Genomic DNA, 17917 nt, shown 5'->3' on the forward strand with positions numbered 1-17917 from the left:
ATGTGTGAATGCTAATGTTGACATTTCTCTATTAAGTTCCAGATGTTGTTCAGAATCTTCATTGTACTGCCACCAGTTGGCAGTCAATTGTACTCAAGTGGGATCCCCCCAAAAAGGCAAATGGAATAATTACACATTATACCATAACAATTGAAAGGAATTCGACAAAAATAGCTTCACAAGAACATACGCATTATTTCAAAGAACTTGTATCAAATACATCTTATGTGTTTAAAATACAAGCCTCTACATCTGCAGGGGAAGGAGAAGAGGAAATATGCAATGTTAGTACATTACATGAAACAGGTAATGATTTTCTGAATGAATATAACTCACAATTTAAAAAAATTACTTTAATATCTCTCTGTTGTGTATTAGTCATCCCCACCCCATTTTATATGGAAGCCTTTGGATGCGATAACGTATTCTCCACTTCCTCATATACTCACCACTAAATATGTAAGTTATGCAAGTTCCCAGTCTCCTCCGATAATAATAAGGCAAAGTGGGGATGGGAAGGATAGCTAGGAAAGGTGTCAAAATAATAGAAAAGAGTAAGAATTGAGCACTATAATTATATATATGTATATATATGTATATGTACATATATTCCCAGGCATATAGTAGTGGAAAGTATTTAAATTTGCCTCCGCACATTTAAAAAAAAATGAAAAAATTTCCCTACTTCAATCCAACTTTGGTCTTATTAGTGTAGGACTATTAGAGTAGGTATAGAAAGTGGATTGCTCTCTTTTTCCGCCTGCTTTTTTCCCCTCTATTTTCACCCCCTTTTCCCTCCTCCATTACACTAGTAATACAGCTAACTCAAGCATCAATGTTAGTTTGGTTGTAGATAATGTCACTTAAGTTTTTTTTAAGCTTCAAATTGCCCAAATTGAAGAATCTGTGACACACTCAAGATGGCATATTTGGCAAGGAATTATTTATTCGATTTGCTTTTCTGTTTGGGAGGAGGATAATAGTGGAAGAGAGGCTCTCTTTCCATTCCCAAATGCCATGCTACTATGTATAAGTATGTATCTAATAAGAATGTACAAGAAGGGATCTGAAGCCAGATGTCAGTTATGCCGCCAAATACATAGTCATCCTCAACACTTTGCTCTCTTTCAATACCCTTATCATAGACAAGTTTAAGTGAGAGAAATCAATATACTAGATCTCTATATATAAAGTAGTAGTATTGTGAGTTTCAAAATGTGATCAAGGTGAATTGCATGCTCCAGCGTGCCTCGGGGGTCCCTCCTACTTCCTGACATGGGATTGGTCTTGAATGGACCAATCCCATGTTGGGGGGACCACGCCCCCTACTTTCTGGCATGGGATTGGTCTTGAATTGGACCAATCCTGTGCTAGGGAGCTTCCCCACACACACACTTCCATGGATGGCATTGGTCTATATAATGAATGGGGTTAGTAGGAGAAGTGAAGTGGTGAGTTAATTTCAGCCTGGGGAAACTGGTTGTTTTTGTTTAAATAAAGCTTTAGAAACATCTGAGTGAGGAGGAGTTTTCTTTTTAACTTTTTTCAACATTATCAAATAATCCCAGAACATTTATCTTTTGTCTGGAGTTCCTCTGAGAAGAACATTTCTCTTTGCTCCACCATTCTTTCAGCCTTGATGAAGGGAGGATATTTCCATGCTTATTCAGTTAACTAGAAAATGACAATTTTCCCGTTCCATTTCAGATAAATCCAATTAATTTCATGACTATATAGGGATTAATCTTGAAAACTGAGGGAGTGATTACATCATTCCCTCCAAAACTCACTTTTTGTTTTTTTGGTGGAATGTATTTTATGATAACCATTTCTGCAGAATATTTTCATTCTTTTTTAATAGATCATAACATTTATAATTTGTTGGAGTACAAATATAAACAGCAAATTACCCATTTCTATATTGTACATAGAGCTAGAGACCAGATTTGTGATGTCATTGAGAGTACTCTCTGATGAGGACACTCCTTTTTACTGATATTATATTAAATTGTTTATATTATTATTTCTTCAACTTAAAGAAAATTGCTTTAAGAATGGAGAGATGGTGTCTTACCCACAAATAATGGAATTATAGATTTAGAACTGGAAGGAATATTAGAGGTCATGGAGTCCAATTTCTTCATTTTATAGATAAGGAAAAAAGGGTTTAGAAAAGTTTGGCTTGCCCACAGTCACACAGATCAATACATAAAAGAAGATTCCAACTCTGGTCATCTGACTCTATTCTCTCTATCCATTATACAACCAAGCTGCCTAGGTCACAAAGCCAGTATGTGTCAGAGAAGGGATTTGAACCCAAGTCTACTTGATTTTGAGGCTGGCTGTTCATGCATTATACCACACCAAGTCTCAATTGTGTGTGTGTGTGTAGACATCTTCCTGAGTTCAAATCTGGCCTCAGACAGTTACTAGTTTGTTGGGCAAATTACTTAACCTTGCTTCAGTTTCCTCATCTGTAAAATGAGCTGGAGAAGGAAATGGCAGCCTACTCCAGGATCTTTGCTGAAAAATATAAACACACCAAACTGGGTCATGAAAAGTCAGACATGACTGAAAACGAGTAGCAACAAAAAATACCCACATATATACATATATATGTTCCTATAGGTATATATGTTCATACATACATACATGTTTTCCATGTGTGTAAAATCTCCATGTATTTTAAAATGTACATGAAGTGAGTAGTTTTTACATTTTAATTTCCAACATCACGATTTTCATTAACTTCATGCCATTAAAATTTTCCACTTCAAAATTTCCATCAAGCAAACTTAATATGTAAATAGTCAAAGACTTCTAGCAGAACTTTTAGCGGACTTGTTGATTTTTAATCATGATTTTAATATCCCCACAAACCACTTTATTTTCATTGAAATAGAGCCCTAATGCTGGCACTTGGTTACCTTTATTGGGATCATGGTTTTTCTTACGACTACTCATTTCTGTTTTCTATGTTCACATGAATTGTTTGCTGATGAGCTGTGGGTAGGAATCAGAGCTTCACTGTTGGGAACAGAAGCAGTTTTATAGCTTGTCAACTTTTAATTTATGGTGGTCCAAATTAGTCACAGGGTAAGCAGCCAGTACTGAGTCACTGACAGTGCATTTATTTTTGACATAAAGTGAAATCAAATTTGGTTCACTGTCTCATTGCCTAGTGTCTGACCTTAACATTTCTTCAAGGGATTATTTGATTTTTTTAATGTAAACTTAGTCATATCTGGATACAATGAAACATGGATCATGAACATTAAATCGATGAGGAGATTAGGGTTTGGTGTCAGAGCCAGTTCCATTGCTACAGTAAAACCTTTTTGAACAAGGAAGTTTAGATTATGACCCAAGAAACGAAGAACTACTTGATAGTTACAGCAGTGCTTTATGTCCAAATAGATCATATGTCCCAATAAAGATAATACAGCAAGGATACGTGCATGCTAGCTTTATACTTTTAGGTCTTGGAACAAGGCCAGAGGAGATGCAAAGACTGTAATAATGCAAGTTGCAATCAAGATCAGAAAAAGTGGCATGTTTTCAAATTGATTTTTTAATCTCCTCCTTCCTCTAGAAATAAGTTTTATCTCAAAATCCATCTTCCCACAAAATGCTTCCAGGTTTTAGCATTTTAGAACAAACTAAAACAGGAACTTAGCTGCTTTCTTCAGGTTTCCCCTTGTTAAGCAAAGTAAGGTGAACAAGCAAGACTACAAAAGTTGGTTTTTGAACTAATAGGTTGTTCACCATCAGCTTACTGCAATGGTAGATGTAACAGGGAAAGAGACTAGACCTGGGCTTTCATGGAAGGAAGCAACTGATGAAACAACTCCCTCATCTAAAACACATCAGAATCTTCTCTGCAAAAGGGGTTAGTGTTATCTGTAGCTCTGAGAGGTTGTGACTTGTCCTAAAGCACATCGATTAAATGGCAGAGGTAAGATTTGAGTCATGGTTTTCTTAGTTTTGAGATAAGTTCTCTTTGCACTATGCCACAGCATTTCTCAATAGCCATGATCATAATTCTAATTTATATATTCACACTTGTACATCTATCCATCTATGATAGAATCACAGATTTCGAACTGGAAGGAAAATGAGAGGTTATGGAGTCCAATTTCTTCATTTTATAGATAAGGGAAAAGAGGTTTAGACAGATCAATATAAAAAAGAAGAATCCAACTCAGGTCATCAGACTCTATCCTCTTTCTATCCACTGTACAACCAAGCTGCCTGGGTTACATGGCCAGTGTGTGTCAGAGAAATAATTTGAACCCAGGTCTACCTGATTTTGAAGCTGACTGTCCATCCGTTATACCACACTAAGTCTCTATTTTGTGCTCACTTCAATGGATTTTTTATTTGGCTTCCTAAAGCACTTTTCTTATAACACTCTCATGGAGTAACTAGCCTGTCCTTCTTTTGGGGACTCCATGGACCATACTGTCCATGGATTTTCTTGGCCAAGATACTGGAGTGGTTTGTCATTTTCTTCTCCATTGGGTTCAGGCAAATAGAGGTTAAGTTACTTGCCTAGGATCACACAGCTAGTGGCATCTGCTTTGAGTGAAAAGTTCTGTTCTTGCCTCCTAGTCATGACCTAGCAAGTCATGCCTCAATTTCCTAATGTGTAACTAAAGGAGTTGAACTAGATGGCCCCTAGGATTTGTTCCAGGTCTAAGAGCCATGCTTCCAATTTTCCTTCTCCATCAAAATTATTATCTCCATTTTAAAGGTAGAAATAGTGAGATTGTTACTTTTTCATGGACTCATAACTACTAAGGATCTGATCCAGCAAACTAACTCAGATTCCAAGTTCAGCAAATTCTACCACATCATGCTATCTACAAACCCATCAATATGCAAATGTTTAATGGTATTAAATTGGTTTATGTTAATAGGTCATAGGTTATTTATTTTCTAATTGATTTGTTCAATAACCTCCTAGTATATTGATTTCTAATATGTCAATATCTAAATATTGATGTTCTGTCACAAATAGAAGGGACTTTAGAGATCACTTAGCATAGCCCCCTTTTATAAATGAAAAAAATGTGTTCCAGGAGCTTAATTTCCTTTTCATTTCTTCTCAAAATATCATGATTAAGAGAATCAAATATTGATAGAGAAGGAGAGGTGGCAAGGTGTTATGGAAATCAAAAAGTCAATTAAGAGTCATTCATTGTTTCAAGAACAGTTCTGGGCAATAGAGTTACAAAAACAAAAAGGAGATATTGGGATTCTTAATCAGTATGCAAAATTGTAAAACATAGACCAAAAAGCCCATGCTATGTCTCCTCCTCTTCTGTTCAATGGGACTTACTATCTACTTTGGTGAAATTCTCTTTGTGGATCCCAAACTACAAAAAGTATAACAAAAATCTCTACCCTTTTCCCTCTTTAAATTTTCTTTTTTATTTTATGTAATAGATTGGAAATAAAATTCACAATGCTATTTTTATCATCAAGTTAAGCAGTCTAAGTCACTGAGCAGGTATAATACAAAGTTTTTTTTTTCTTATTGTCAAAACCAAACCAATACAGTATTTTAAACCTCATCTTCTCCTTTTGCCTTGACCCAGGTTGAGGTGATAAGTCAAAGGTGTATAATTGGGCTATGATTCAGTTCCCTACAAAGGGTGTGGGGTGTCTTATGTAAAATGCCAGAACTCAAAACACCATTATATATAGCTGTCCATCTCAAATTAGAGGATGATATCTCAACACTCATTTAAGCACTTTACTAAAGATGTTACACTGGCATCATGATCAAATCTCCATTTCCCCCTTGTGGAAAACTCAAAATTAGAATTTTGTCCTATAGTAAGTCAGATGGACAATTAATAGATTACCCTAAATGGGGTAAGAAGAAAATTAGTCAATCAATCAATAAATAAGAATTGGAAATCAGACAACCACTAGACATTTGTTAGATGCTTTCTAGGTTCCAGCGACCATGAAGAGCACTGGGAAGATAAAGACCAAAATAGAAATTGTCTCTGCCTACATAGACTTTGTTGTCTAGTCTGAGGAAACAAAGTGTGCATTTATGGGTATATATGAAATAGATAGAAGGTGTTACGTGGTGGGTGTCAGAAAGTTCTCACATAGGCATAGGAGATACGATTTGAAAGATGGCAACAGTGATTCTAAAAGGCAGAAATGTATTCCAGGAATGGGGGACAGTAAGTTAAAAGAAAAGTAAGTTGGAAATCGGGTACAATGGATGAGAAAAATCAAAACCACTATGAGTGGATTTCATTGTGCATAGAAGACAGTGAAGTGGAAAATCTAGGTTAGAGCCAGTTGGCAAAGGTCAAACAGAGGAGTTTATATTTGACTCTGAAGAAATAGGAAGTCACTGCAACCTATAGCTGATTAAATAAGAGAATGGCATGGTCATCTTCACACGTTAGGAAAATCAGTTTCACAGGTTTGTGAAAGATGGATTGGAAAGGGAGAGATTTTAGAAATTTAGAAATTGGGAGATGATGAGTGCTTGAACTAGAGATAGGATATCTAAACAGAAAGAAGGTGTAAGATGTGAGAGACATCATGATTGTAGAAGTAAGTCATAATGACCTTCAAGGACCAACAATATTAATTAAATTAATATAATATTTAATATAAAGAAAAAACACATCCAAAATGAAATAATATATTGAAGTGGAAAACTACAAGGGACTTGGGACTAGTTCATTAAATAGTCATGTGATTGACCTTGGGCAAATCAGTTCAGATCTGAACCTTAATTTCTTCATCTGTAAAATGAGGAGTTTAGATTATATCTCCAATATTTCATCTAACATTGGGTTCTGAGTTTCACCTGAAACAACTAGAGAATATGACTTTTATGATAATGCCCTAAATTATACAGCAAATTCCAAAGGGATTGAGGAAATACTAAGGTAAAATCCGATCTGAAAAAAAATCACTAAAAATTTTGGATTTTGAGTTAGTCTTGGGAAAAAAAGATTGGATATGAATAGTAGAGGAAGAATAGGGAGGAAGTACAGACATGGGAAAAGAAAGAAAATGTCACAGACACAGAAATGAATGTGGGATATGGAGATAAGAGCAAGATGACAACCCATCTGGTCAGAGCCAGAGAAGGGACTAAGGTTAAATACTTAGGTGGAGTTTATTATGACAGGCTATGAATTCTTGAAGTGAAACCAATAGGAAACAGAAACTTTTATAAACTTTCTAAGTGAGGTAATGATGTGGGCCAATTTAGGAAAGAAGATTGTCTTGGAAATTAAATATATATAATTTGAACAATTATTTGAATGATGATACACGAAAGAAAATATTTCTTTTCTTGAATTACTCTAGGAAAAAACCATAGAATATCAAAGTAGCCATCTCATTAAAATTCCAACCAGCACTGAAAGATGTATATTCATATGTATTTCTTTCCAAGGTGTATGTTAGCATAATATGAATTAATTTTAATCTGCTCATCAAAAGGAAAAGGGTATTATTTCTTCTTTGGGCAATATCTTATACTGTTTAGATATTATTGTTAGCCATATTGCTTAAGCTAATTTTTCTTTATAATTTGGTAAAAGGACATCTTATACTTCTGCATACTCTATGCTGCTGAATATATAGTACTGAAGTCATAGATCATAGCAGGAAATTATAGCTGGAAAAGACTTTAGGTATGATCAAGTCCAACCATTTTTAATAGATCAGGAGAATGGGACCAAAATAAAGCAAATGAGTCACCTAAGGTACTCAGAAAGTAAAATAGAAGAGTCAGGAAGTGAGGCCAAGTCTTGTTTCCAAATAGTGATCATCACACTACAACCACATATTAGCCACTCAATAAGTGAATGTTGATTCATATGAAATGCTCCCAACTCCCCTTTTTGGTTGTTCATATTTTAGCAGACTATTTAATCTCATTTTTTTTGTTAGATGTTTGGAACAGACCAAACACTTTGTTAATATTACTGGGTACAATTCTTCTTGGAAACACACACACACACATTTCTATTAATTTTAGAGACTTTTTCATACCTTTTGGACTACTGTTTCATAATAAAAGATATACTGGGAGGAGAGCAAAAAATCAGTTTCTCTGAGATTATTCTAACTAATTTATATGAGTATATTTTAATACATATTTCATACAAATCACCTATTTAAAGTTTAGAAAGTCTTATTTTTTTACTAAAAGGACTGTGTTTTCGTGAGGAAAGTGTTTTGTAAATCTCAAATTGCTTCATAAATATACTACTACTATTACTACTGAAAAATAACACAATTTACAAAGCCAAAATATACAAATGAAAATAATAGAAAGGTTTGCATCAACTTAGAAAAATGCAAGACATTTATTTAAAAAATTTCTTTGGTATCTAAACTCAAAATTATGAATGCCAAGTACTTCTCATTTTTTAAATGGTAATTTTAAGTTCTTCAGCATAATTCTTCTTTTGACCCCAACTGATGCTGTAATACCACTAACCAGACTCATAGGCTGCCACTGTTCTCTTCATCTCAACTCCAGCTAAAACCAGCTGTTCTGGAGGCTGCTTTTTTTATTAACTTATTTAGGAACTGGGGCATATCATATTACCTTCTCTTCCATTCCTGTCCTGCGCAGCTGCAGCCAACACTTTCCATAACAGCCTTCACACATCAACGAGTTTTTTTCCCCTTTCTCAGTTTTTTTCTCATTTTATTTTAATTCTATGTCTGACTGTCAGTCTCTCTTTCTCTCCCCCTCTCACCCTTCCTCGTTCCTTCCCTCTTCTCTCTGTACTTGGAATCCCCCCCTTTTTGGTCTTTAGATTCTTCATTCTGAGATATCCTAGGACAGAGCCAGAATCTGGCATTATTAGTAAAGAGATTATAAGACCTTACAATTTACAATAATAGTGGAAATCCCCTTTCTGAATTAATGAAGACTGAAATATAAAATAGTGGTGTATTATTAAAGAATATTAATAAATAAGTCGATGACAAAATTACCCAATCAATTTTAATTGACCCAAGTTTAGAATTTTGACTAAAACTCCACATTAGTTTGCGATACGGAGCACACCAACAATGAAATATGAAATTAGGGAGATGAGAAAATGAATAGTCAATGAGTTGATAATTCAAATTAAGTATAAGCTTAAAGTGAAAAGTATAAGCTTAAAGCAAAAGTGAAGTCCAAGTTTTAACAGATTTTATCACATGTATAAGATGTGAAGAGGAAAAATTGTTGTAGTATTTTAAAAAATCACTTGTATTTCAATAATAAAAATTATATTGAGCAATGTAGCAGCCCCTCCAAAGACCTAATCAGAAAGCCCAAACACATGGCAGGGGAATAGCAAAGAGGGAGTGCTCCATCTACTAACTTAATGATATATAACCATGATATTCACTTTAGATTTCCCTATATCAATATAAGCTACTTAATATTTCGAGTAATATTTCTAGTCCCTATTCTATGACATGCAGAGAAGTAGCAGGAATTTTAAGGCTGAAAGCTTCCAATAAAAATAAATGTGCAATGACATTTGGGAGAAATTATGTTCCCTTAAATCTTCTCTTTTCTAAAATAAATAGTTCTTTCTGCCAATTCTTGTTGAGTTCTTTCACTTCCCTTCCTGGTTGTTTTCCCTGAATCCTTCTGGATTATCAAAGACTCTTCTAAACTGTGATGTTCAAGACTAAACACAATTTCCAGAAATGACCTCACCAGGATAAAACATAGTGGAACTGCCACCTCCTCTTTTTGGACATTTACTTTGATTCAATGAGGGATCTATAATCCCATTGGCATCAGAACCCCGGGTGTGCTAATCATTTAATAATTGGTTCTCTAGAAAAGCAATGTGTATGCCACACACTTTAAAGTTTATTTTGCATTATTATCATTTTATTCTTCACTTTCTTAAGTCTAAAAATAGCCACAAAACATTAAATTAAATCCTGACCTGTAGCATTTACTAATTTCTGATGTGTATGTGCTCTTGTTGGAAATTTTTAAATCAAAGTTTTAAAATAAATTTTTACAAAAAGAAATTAAAGTCTGGTACAAGCTGTTTCCTGCATACCTTTTATGGAACCTTTTCTTATTGATGCAGAGACAATGACAGAGATGGAGACAGAGAAAGAGAGAAATCAACAATAAAATTAGAATATTAAAATATAATAATATACATTTCCATAATAGTTATATTTTACTATTATTTATAAATGTATAACTAGATTATAACATTATATACATTTATTAAATATATTTACACATACTCATACTTTTGTATTTATGTGTCACATTGGTGTGACTATTTTTTTTAACCTCAGCTAGTTGAGTGCCAATCTTCTCAGATTATATCACAGTAGAAAAATTTGAATTGTACTTTCAGAAACAGATTATTTGCACTCTGAAAACCACCATAAATATGGAGGAACACATTATAAACAGCCTGATGATTTGGTGATGAATTCTTTGGCTATGTTAACGTATGAAACAAATAATAATACAGAATGGACCATAGTCCTATTATATCTGCACTAATGGGAGGAGACAGAAAGAGGACAGAAGATTCTATGAATCACATACTTCTAGGCTGTTTATTGAGATTAATTTAATTATTGGTCTTCTAAATATGAGATGCTTATTCAATGACTAAGAATAGATATACTTGTAGAGGAATTGATACATGTCAGTTTTGCTATTTTTGTGAAACTAGGGGACTGGAGGAAATTATAGCATTTTTAAAAGACTGGTCAAAGCTTTCCCATGACATACACATACAAGAATTAGTGGGAGTCTAAAGGCAAGAAGACGTGTTATGAAAATGATTTTTCCTTTGATCCTTCGATCATCTTGTATCTCAGTGCTCATGATAAGCATTTGCAAAAAGGTAACTATGAAGATAATAGCATTGAAGAGTTATTACTGTCACAAAGGATAAGTAGCTTCAGAATTCAGTGGAGAATTTGATAAAAACCTTCCAAATTAAATCAGTATATATTGGACACAAAAAAAACACCTAATAATATCACATATACACACACACACACAAGAAACTGATTTTATTTTAACATAAATTACTGTTTTCATAGTGGGAATCATTTTGATAGAAGTAATTTGTGTCCATTAGGAGCATTAACTTATTAAAAATCAAAATCTACACGCTAGTAGAAGAATGAATAAAAAAGAGAGAAAATTGTACAATTGTGACATAGTTAAATCAGCAAAAAGTACTGAAAATGAGAAAAGGTTATAAATTAAACATTGACACATACTATCATTTCCTAGAGTAAATTAACTTATGCAAGTCAGTCATCACAACAAGGAGATTAAAAAAAGACCCCAGGAACTACCTCAGCAAGTAGACACTTGGTCTCCTTGCCAAATGGAAACACATAAGAGGCAAAGGCAATGGTTGTTAGACTCCATCCAGTTCCATTTGTAAAATGTTGGGGAGGGTCAGGGATGGTAGATTACTACCTAAACAAGGCAACTAAAAAATATTAATGATTACTGATCCACTTGTTTTCTTTCTCTTTTCAAAATCTTCATGAGAGTCATTTACACATAAATCAAGGCCTTCCTCTTGAAGGTGTAAGAATTTATACAACTCTTTGCCAGTGCCTTTAAATGGCAGATTGCAACTTTATAATTACCCAGTGGACCATAGGTATAGACTATATAGAATCCTATTGTGTTAATGGCTTGTTGATGATAAAAAAGTTATTCTATTAAATAAAATGTCATCTTAAAAATCTGTCTTCTGTCAAATCACCTAGGTGGCACAGTGAAAAGGCTGATGAACCTACAATTAGGGAGATTTAAGTCCAAATCTGGCCTCAGATACTTAGTAATTGTATGACCCGGAAAAAAAACCCAAACACTTAACCTCTGTTGGTCTCCATTTTCTCATCTATAAAATGGGAATAATAATAATACCTATCTCCCAGGCTTGTTGTGAAAATCAAATGAGATAATATTTGCCAACTTTAAAGTTGGCATATTTAAAGTTTAATACAATTGATCACTATTTTATTTTAGTAATTATTATTATTAAAGTGTCACATTTCCAAATTTCAAATTTATATGAGATTCCTTAAAAATTGTAACTTTGTTCAGTGATGATCCAATGAATTTTTTAAAAATGAAATTTAATTAATTAATTCAGAAAATTTTTCCATGGTTTCATGATTCATGTTCTTTCACTCCCCTCCTTTTATCACCCCTCTCATAGCCCATCAGCAATTCCATTTGGTTTTACTTGTATATCATTGATCAAGACCTATTTTCATATTATTGATATTTGCACTAGGGTGATCATTTAGAGTCTACATCCCTAGTCATATCCCCATCGACCCATGTAATCAAGCACTTGTTTTTCTTCTGTGTATCTGCTCCCACAGTTCTTCCTCTGAATGTGGATAGTGTTCTTTCTCATAAATCCCTCAGAATTGTCCTGGGTCATTGTATTGCTGCTAGTAGAGAAGTCCAACGCATTCGATTGGGCCACAATGTACCATCTCTGCATACAATGTTCTCCTGGTTCTGCTCCTCTCACTCTGCATCACTTCCTGGAGATCATTCCAGTTCACATGGAATTCCTCCAGTTCATTATTCCTTTTAGCACAATAGTATTCCATCTCCAACAGATACCACAATTTGATCAACCATTCCCCAATCGAAGGGCATCCCCTCATTTTCCAATTTTTCCCACCACAAAGAATTCAATCTTTTTCCTTATTATCTCTTTGGGGTACAAGCCCAGCAGGACTATGGCTGGATCAAATAGCAGACAATCTTTTAGTGCCCTTTGGGCATAGTTCCAAATTGCCATCCAGAATGGTTGTGATCCAGTTAATAATACCAATCAATGTATAGAACATATTGTTACCAGAGGTACTTGCCATTACCAGGTCCAAAATAAATTTCAAAGTAAAGAGGATTTTCTATAGATAGGAAATCGTCCAGGTGTTCCTGTTTCCAAATGTTATTGTGCTAATATTTCACACTCTGATACATGGGAGAGTGTTTTAAATAAAATCAATAATCAGTCAAAATAAAGAGTTCTATTTTTCTATACCAGAAAATCCAGTTAGATACAAAATACTTGTTTTCAAGAGTAGTATTCAGTTGAATAGCTAACCCATAGAGCTGGTCCATCAAGACTTAAATCTATGATAAATATTAAAATATACAATGACTAGAACTCTACTGAAGAGAGGGGGATATCTTTTTGAAATTTCACAGTGATCTTAGTGGTCACACATTTCTTCCTGACTTCCTTTAAATTCCAACTAAAATCCTTCCTTCTACAGGAAGCCTTCCCTATTCCCTCTCAATTCCAGTGCTTTCTTTCTCTTAATTATTTCCTAATTATGCTGTATGTAGCTTGCTTTGAAAATATGTTTTCATGTTGTCTTCCCAAATAAGATTAGAAGCTTCTTCTAGCATAATCATTTTCCTTGTTTTATATTTCCAGCACTTAGCACAGTGCCTGGCCCACAGTAGACATTTAATAAATATTTATTGATTGATTGTTTACCTATATGTCATTTCTGGATGCACCAATAAAACATGTCATTAAATAGATGACTTCAAGAGGCAGATAAAAAGGAAATCATCATCAGAAGCCTTCATAGGTCACAAAACTGCAGATCTATCTTCACCTCCTGCCTTTTCTTTAACAGTTACTGTCACTCAGATAAGAAACCAAGTCCTACAGAACGTAAATCTTTTGTACCTCTAACTTCTGATCGCTGACTCCTCTGACCTGATTCATAATTGCTTCAGTCCCTCACCCTGCTATGCCCAGCTTTCAGCCATACTTCTCTTTACTGGCTATCTCAATAGAGAGCACATACTTTCATATGCGTACCCTCTGCCTCCTGTCCTGAACTCTCAGCCATTTTCAATTCTGGAACCACCATCAAATCGACTCTCGTACATCATTCTATTCCTCTATGGTTCATGACTTCACATGCTTATCACTTTCCAGTTCAGAACTTTCCTCCCTGTCCACCACCCCCATAAATATTCTGTCTCCCCATATTAAGGCTGGAATGGTCTTGCTTTTGTATTTTTATTCCCAGTGCTTAGCATATTTTTAACACATAGTAAACCCTGAACGCTTTTTCATTTATTCATAGATGGCAGGTAACTCCAAGACTATTCTAATATCATCAGTTAACTGGTGAGGAAACGAATATATGGAGAAGCCATAGATCACAAAGGTATTATTGGAGGCAGATACTGAACCCTAGTCCTCTACCTGACTCCAAGAGCCAATGTTCTTTGAACAAGTAACATTATATAAACTCCCTTTTCTTCTTTGATAGAGAATTGTGCACTAGCTTCCATTAAGATGGAATGAAAACTGATATCGGGCAGATCTCTTTCTATCTCTGTCTCTCTGTCTCTCCCTCCCTTCCTCCCTCCTTCCATCTCTCTCTCTCTCCCTCTATCTCTGTCTCTCCCTCCATCCCTTCCTCCTCTCTCTCTCTCTCTCTCTCTCTCTCTCTCTCTCTCTCTCTCTCTCTCTCTCTCTCTCTCTCTCTCTCTCTCTCTCTTTTATTCTTTCTCTTTTTCTCTCATATTCACTCACTTTCTTTGTCTATTTGTCTTTTTCTTTCTCTGTCTGTCTCTGTCTCTCTTCATAATAATAATACCAGATAACTATAATACCTGAATTACATGAAACAGTGGTCTAGGGCAGACAAGGCCTTGCAGGTGTTATATCAAAAACACTGAGGCATCATGAGGCAGGCTAGCTTCCAGCATGTTCACCAGGTTTGTTGGTATTTTTTTGGCTCCCTTCTACTCTGAAACAACTGCCATAAGAAGTCCCCCCTTGTCTCATAACTGCTTTCAGAAATGACTGGGTACAGGTGTAGCCCTTTGTTAATCATCCTTACCCTAGAAAGCAGTGGCTGAACTTATAAATGTCACTCCTTTATAGAGCTAGCATTTTTTGTTTCTCCTGAGAGAGTTAAGGAATTTGAGCACACAATTAACTATCGAGAGCGGTTTGTTTTGTGCTCTTTCCCAGAGCTTGGAGCTCAGCTGCAGGCATGTCATGGATGGTCTATAATGTATGACTTAAAAAAATAATAAATCCTCCATCTCTTACATTCTAAAGATGTATTGTAGGGTGGTTTTCTGAAATCCTCTGACTTCAATTCAATACCCACGATGGAATACAATGGAAAAAAATATTGCCTCTAGATTCTAAGGACTTGAGTTCCTTTCTCACCTCTGAATGACTACATGTGTGGCCTTGGGTATATCATTGAACTTCCCTGGACCTCACTCTCCTCATCTATAAATGATAAAGTTGGATTGAATGGCCTCTAAAATCAATTTCAGCTCTAGATGGATCCATGTTTCTAGGATACAAACCAATGGCCCTTGCTTACTTCCACTATTGTTGGGAGCATACCACTTCCTCCCATATTGCACAGCATCATCTCACACATTGGTTATCAGCACTGCTTATGGCACCTTCAACTTCATATTTTTGTGACTTATTTTGAATATTTCTGGAAGCCTTCAAGAGGATGTTAGAGAAGTATATGTTAGAAATCTCATAGAAAAGATTTTTATTTAGGTTTGGTTTGGCATAAATGATCAGTGATTTCCCTTCTGAGTCAAAAATTCTCATTTTTCCAAAATGCAACTTGACTTTAAAATATTTTTGAACAGTATGGAAGAATCAATTCCATAACAAACACTAGAGATTGTTTTCTTTTCCTTGAGACTCTGTCTTCTATGGTAGGATATTCATCTCTCAACTCTCTTAGTTGTCCATCTCTAGCATATCAGAGAAAGGAAGCTGTGATTCTATAACATCACGAATCTACTGCTGACAGAAATCACTTGTTCTAACCCTCTTATTTTACATATCAGGAAACTGAGGTGCAAGATGGTTAAATAATTTGCCAAAGTTCACACACATAGTAGATATAGAAAAGAACTGAATCTAGGTCCAGTGCTTTTGATGTCATGCCAAGCTGTCCATACTGAAATCTTAGAAGAGAAAAGATTGGCTCAAAATCCTAGCAGGGATTTATAACCCAGAATATCAAGGTGGTGATGCCAAATGGATCTTGGGAGAGGGCATGGATTAATAAAAGTCTGAACTTTTGTTCAGCCACCTCCAGAAGAAGAATTATGAGAGCTGGAGGTAGACTATTTGGTAAAGAAAGTTCATTCTAAGTAGAAGGCAGCAGAGCAGAATATGGATGAGTTTTTAAGGATATAAACGGTTTAGGGAGAGGAGAAAGGAAAGAAGTCATAACAATGATGAAGAAAAAAATGAAGCCTAAAGGTAGCTACTTGGCTCAGTGGATTGAGAGCCAGGCCCAGAGATGGGAGGTCCTAGGTTCAAATCTGGCCTTAGTCATTAATTACCAGGGCAAGTCATTTAACCTCCATTTGAAGGTTCCATACACTCAGTTTGTAGCAGGATGCCTCTGTTAAATCTGCCCCCCTTACAGTACTTAAAATCTCTATTCTACGCTGAACCTATCCCATTCTATTATACCATAAATTCCCAAACCCTATATTTGTACAACTGGAGCCTCAATGTTATTAGTACAACCTAGCATACCCCTGCCTGTAATATCAAAGAAAGGAAATCAGATTGGCAGAGTGAGGAAGTATCTGCCCTGCTCCCTCTTGACCCCCCCCCAATTCCATTGCCTTTCTCTGACTCTATTAGCTTCTCCTAAGTCAAGGAGAGAGGATTGCAACTGGTTCCTGTATTCACCAGGAGGAAAGACAGAGATCTAATGAAGTTGAGTGTGTTGCATGCAAAAGCAACATCTCCCATAGACAAATATTGACTTTGATCTTTTCCCCTTTAGCTATGACCTGAAGACTGTCATGTATGAGGTTCCTCCCTGGTTGTATTCTTTCTTTGACATGTCTTAACACCCATTCACCTTCATCATTACCATTTCTCCAGACCCTAATGACTCTGGTTAGGTAATGCTTTTCTTATATGTGTTATTATATGTCCCCAAAAGACATTGTTTGCTCAAGAGGAACATCATTAATTATCACATAATTTCATATAAACCCCCTAAATTTCTGGTACAGCCAAGGATGAGATGCCACAGGGTCCCTCTATTCCTTTCTTGAGGAGGCAAGAAATAAGATGGTTGTTAAAAGTCAAAAGTTCCAATGGAAATTAACCAGCTATCTGGGGAAGATGTGGAATTTATTGTCATCTTGAACTACAAGGAAGCATTATGTTGTCCTCAAGACTAAGGGTGATCAAGAACAGTTGGGATTAAAGTCAAGATCTGGTTTCAAGATGTGTCCATGACCAAGTATGAAACCCAATTTTTAAGTTAGTAATGTCAATTAAAATTAATGAATACTGGAAACTTGGCATAAGGAAGGAAGAGCATCTGAATGCAGATCCTCAAAGGTATTAGATTTTTTGAGTGAAAAGGGGGCACACAAAGCCAGATCTTTACAAATAATTCATGTTGAATGCATAGAGAGTGAATTCTAGTACTGTGCAGAGGTAGCCCCTCCTGCCTGGATAGCCTGTTTGAAGTAACAGATAGATCCTTGGATCCAGTCCCAATCATCATGGAGTAATAGCAACACTTGGGGAGATATGATGCTCAAGCTTCTTGAGAGGAGAAATATTTCTGTTTCTTTTGTATTTTTCATAAATATCAGTAGAATAAATATGGAAAAAAACTGATTAGGTTACTGACATTTCAAAAAGACAGCAATATGCACTGGAGTTGGGAAGATTGAGTTCAAATCCTACCACCAGACTTTATTTGCCACTCATGTGCTTGTGACTCTCAGAGTTTAATCATTTTGAAACTTTTTAAACCTCAGTTTTCTCATTTAAAAAATAGTAATGATAACACCTGTCGTATCTATGTTATATGTTTG

The 17917-nt window shown here is 35.3% G+C and overlaps 1 protein-coding gene across 1 annotated transcript in view; it reads left to right on the forward strand.

Moving 5' to 3' along the window:
- Positions 1-17917, forward strand: part of PTPRQ (protein tyrosine phosphatase receptor type Q) — a 336616-nt gene that overhangs the window by 187527 nt on the left and 131172 nt on the right. Inside the window, 1 exon segment of the mRNA XM_056798554.1 lies at positions 37-306. Coding sequence (XP_056654532.1) covers positions 37-306 — 270 coding nt within the window.

The sequence above is a fragment of the Monodelphis domestica genome, chromosome 5 (genome assembly GCF_027887165.1).
Source record: "Monodelphis domestica isolate mMonDom1 chromosome 5, mMonDom1.pri, whole genome shotgun sequence".
NCBI lineage: Eukaryota > Metazoa > Chordata > Mammalia > Didelphimorphia > Didelphidae > Monodelphis > Monodelphis domestica.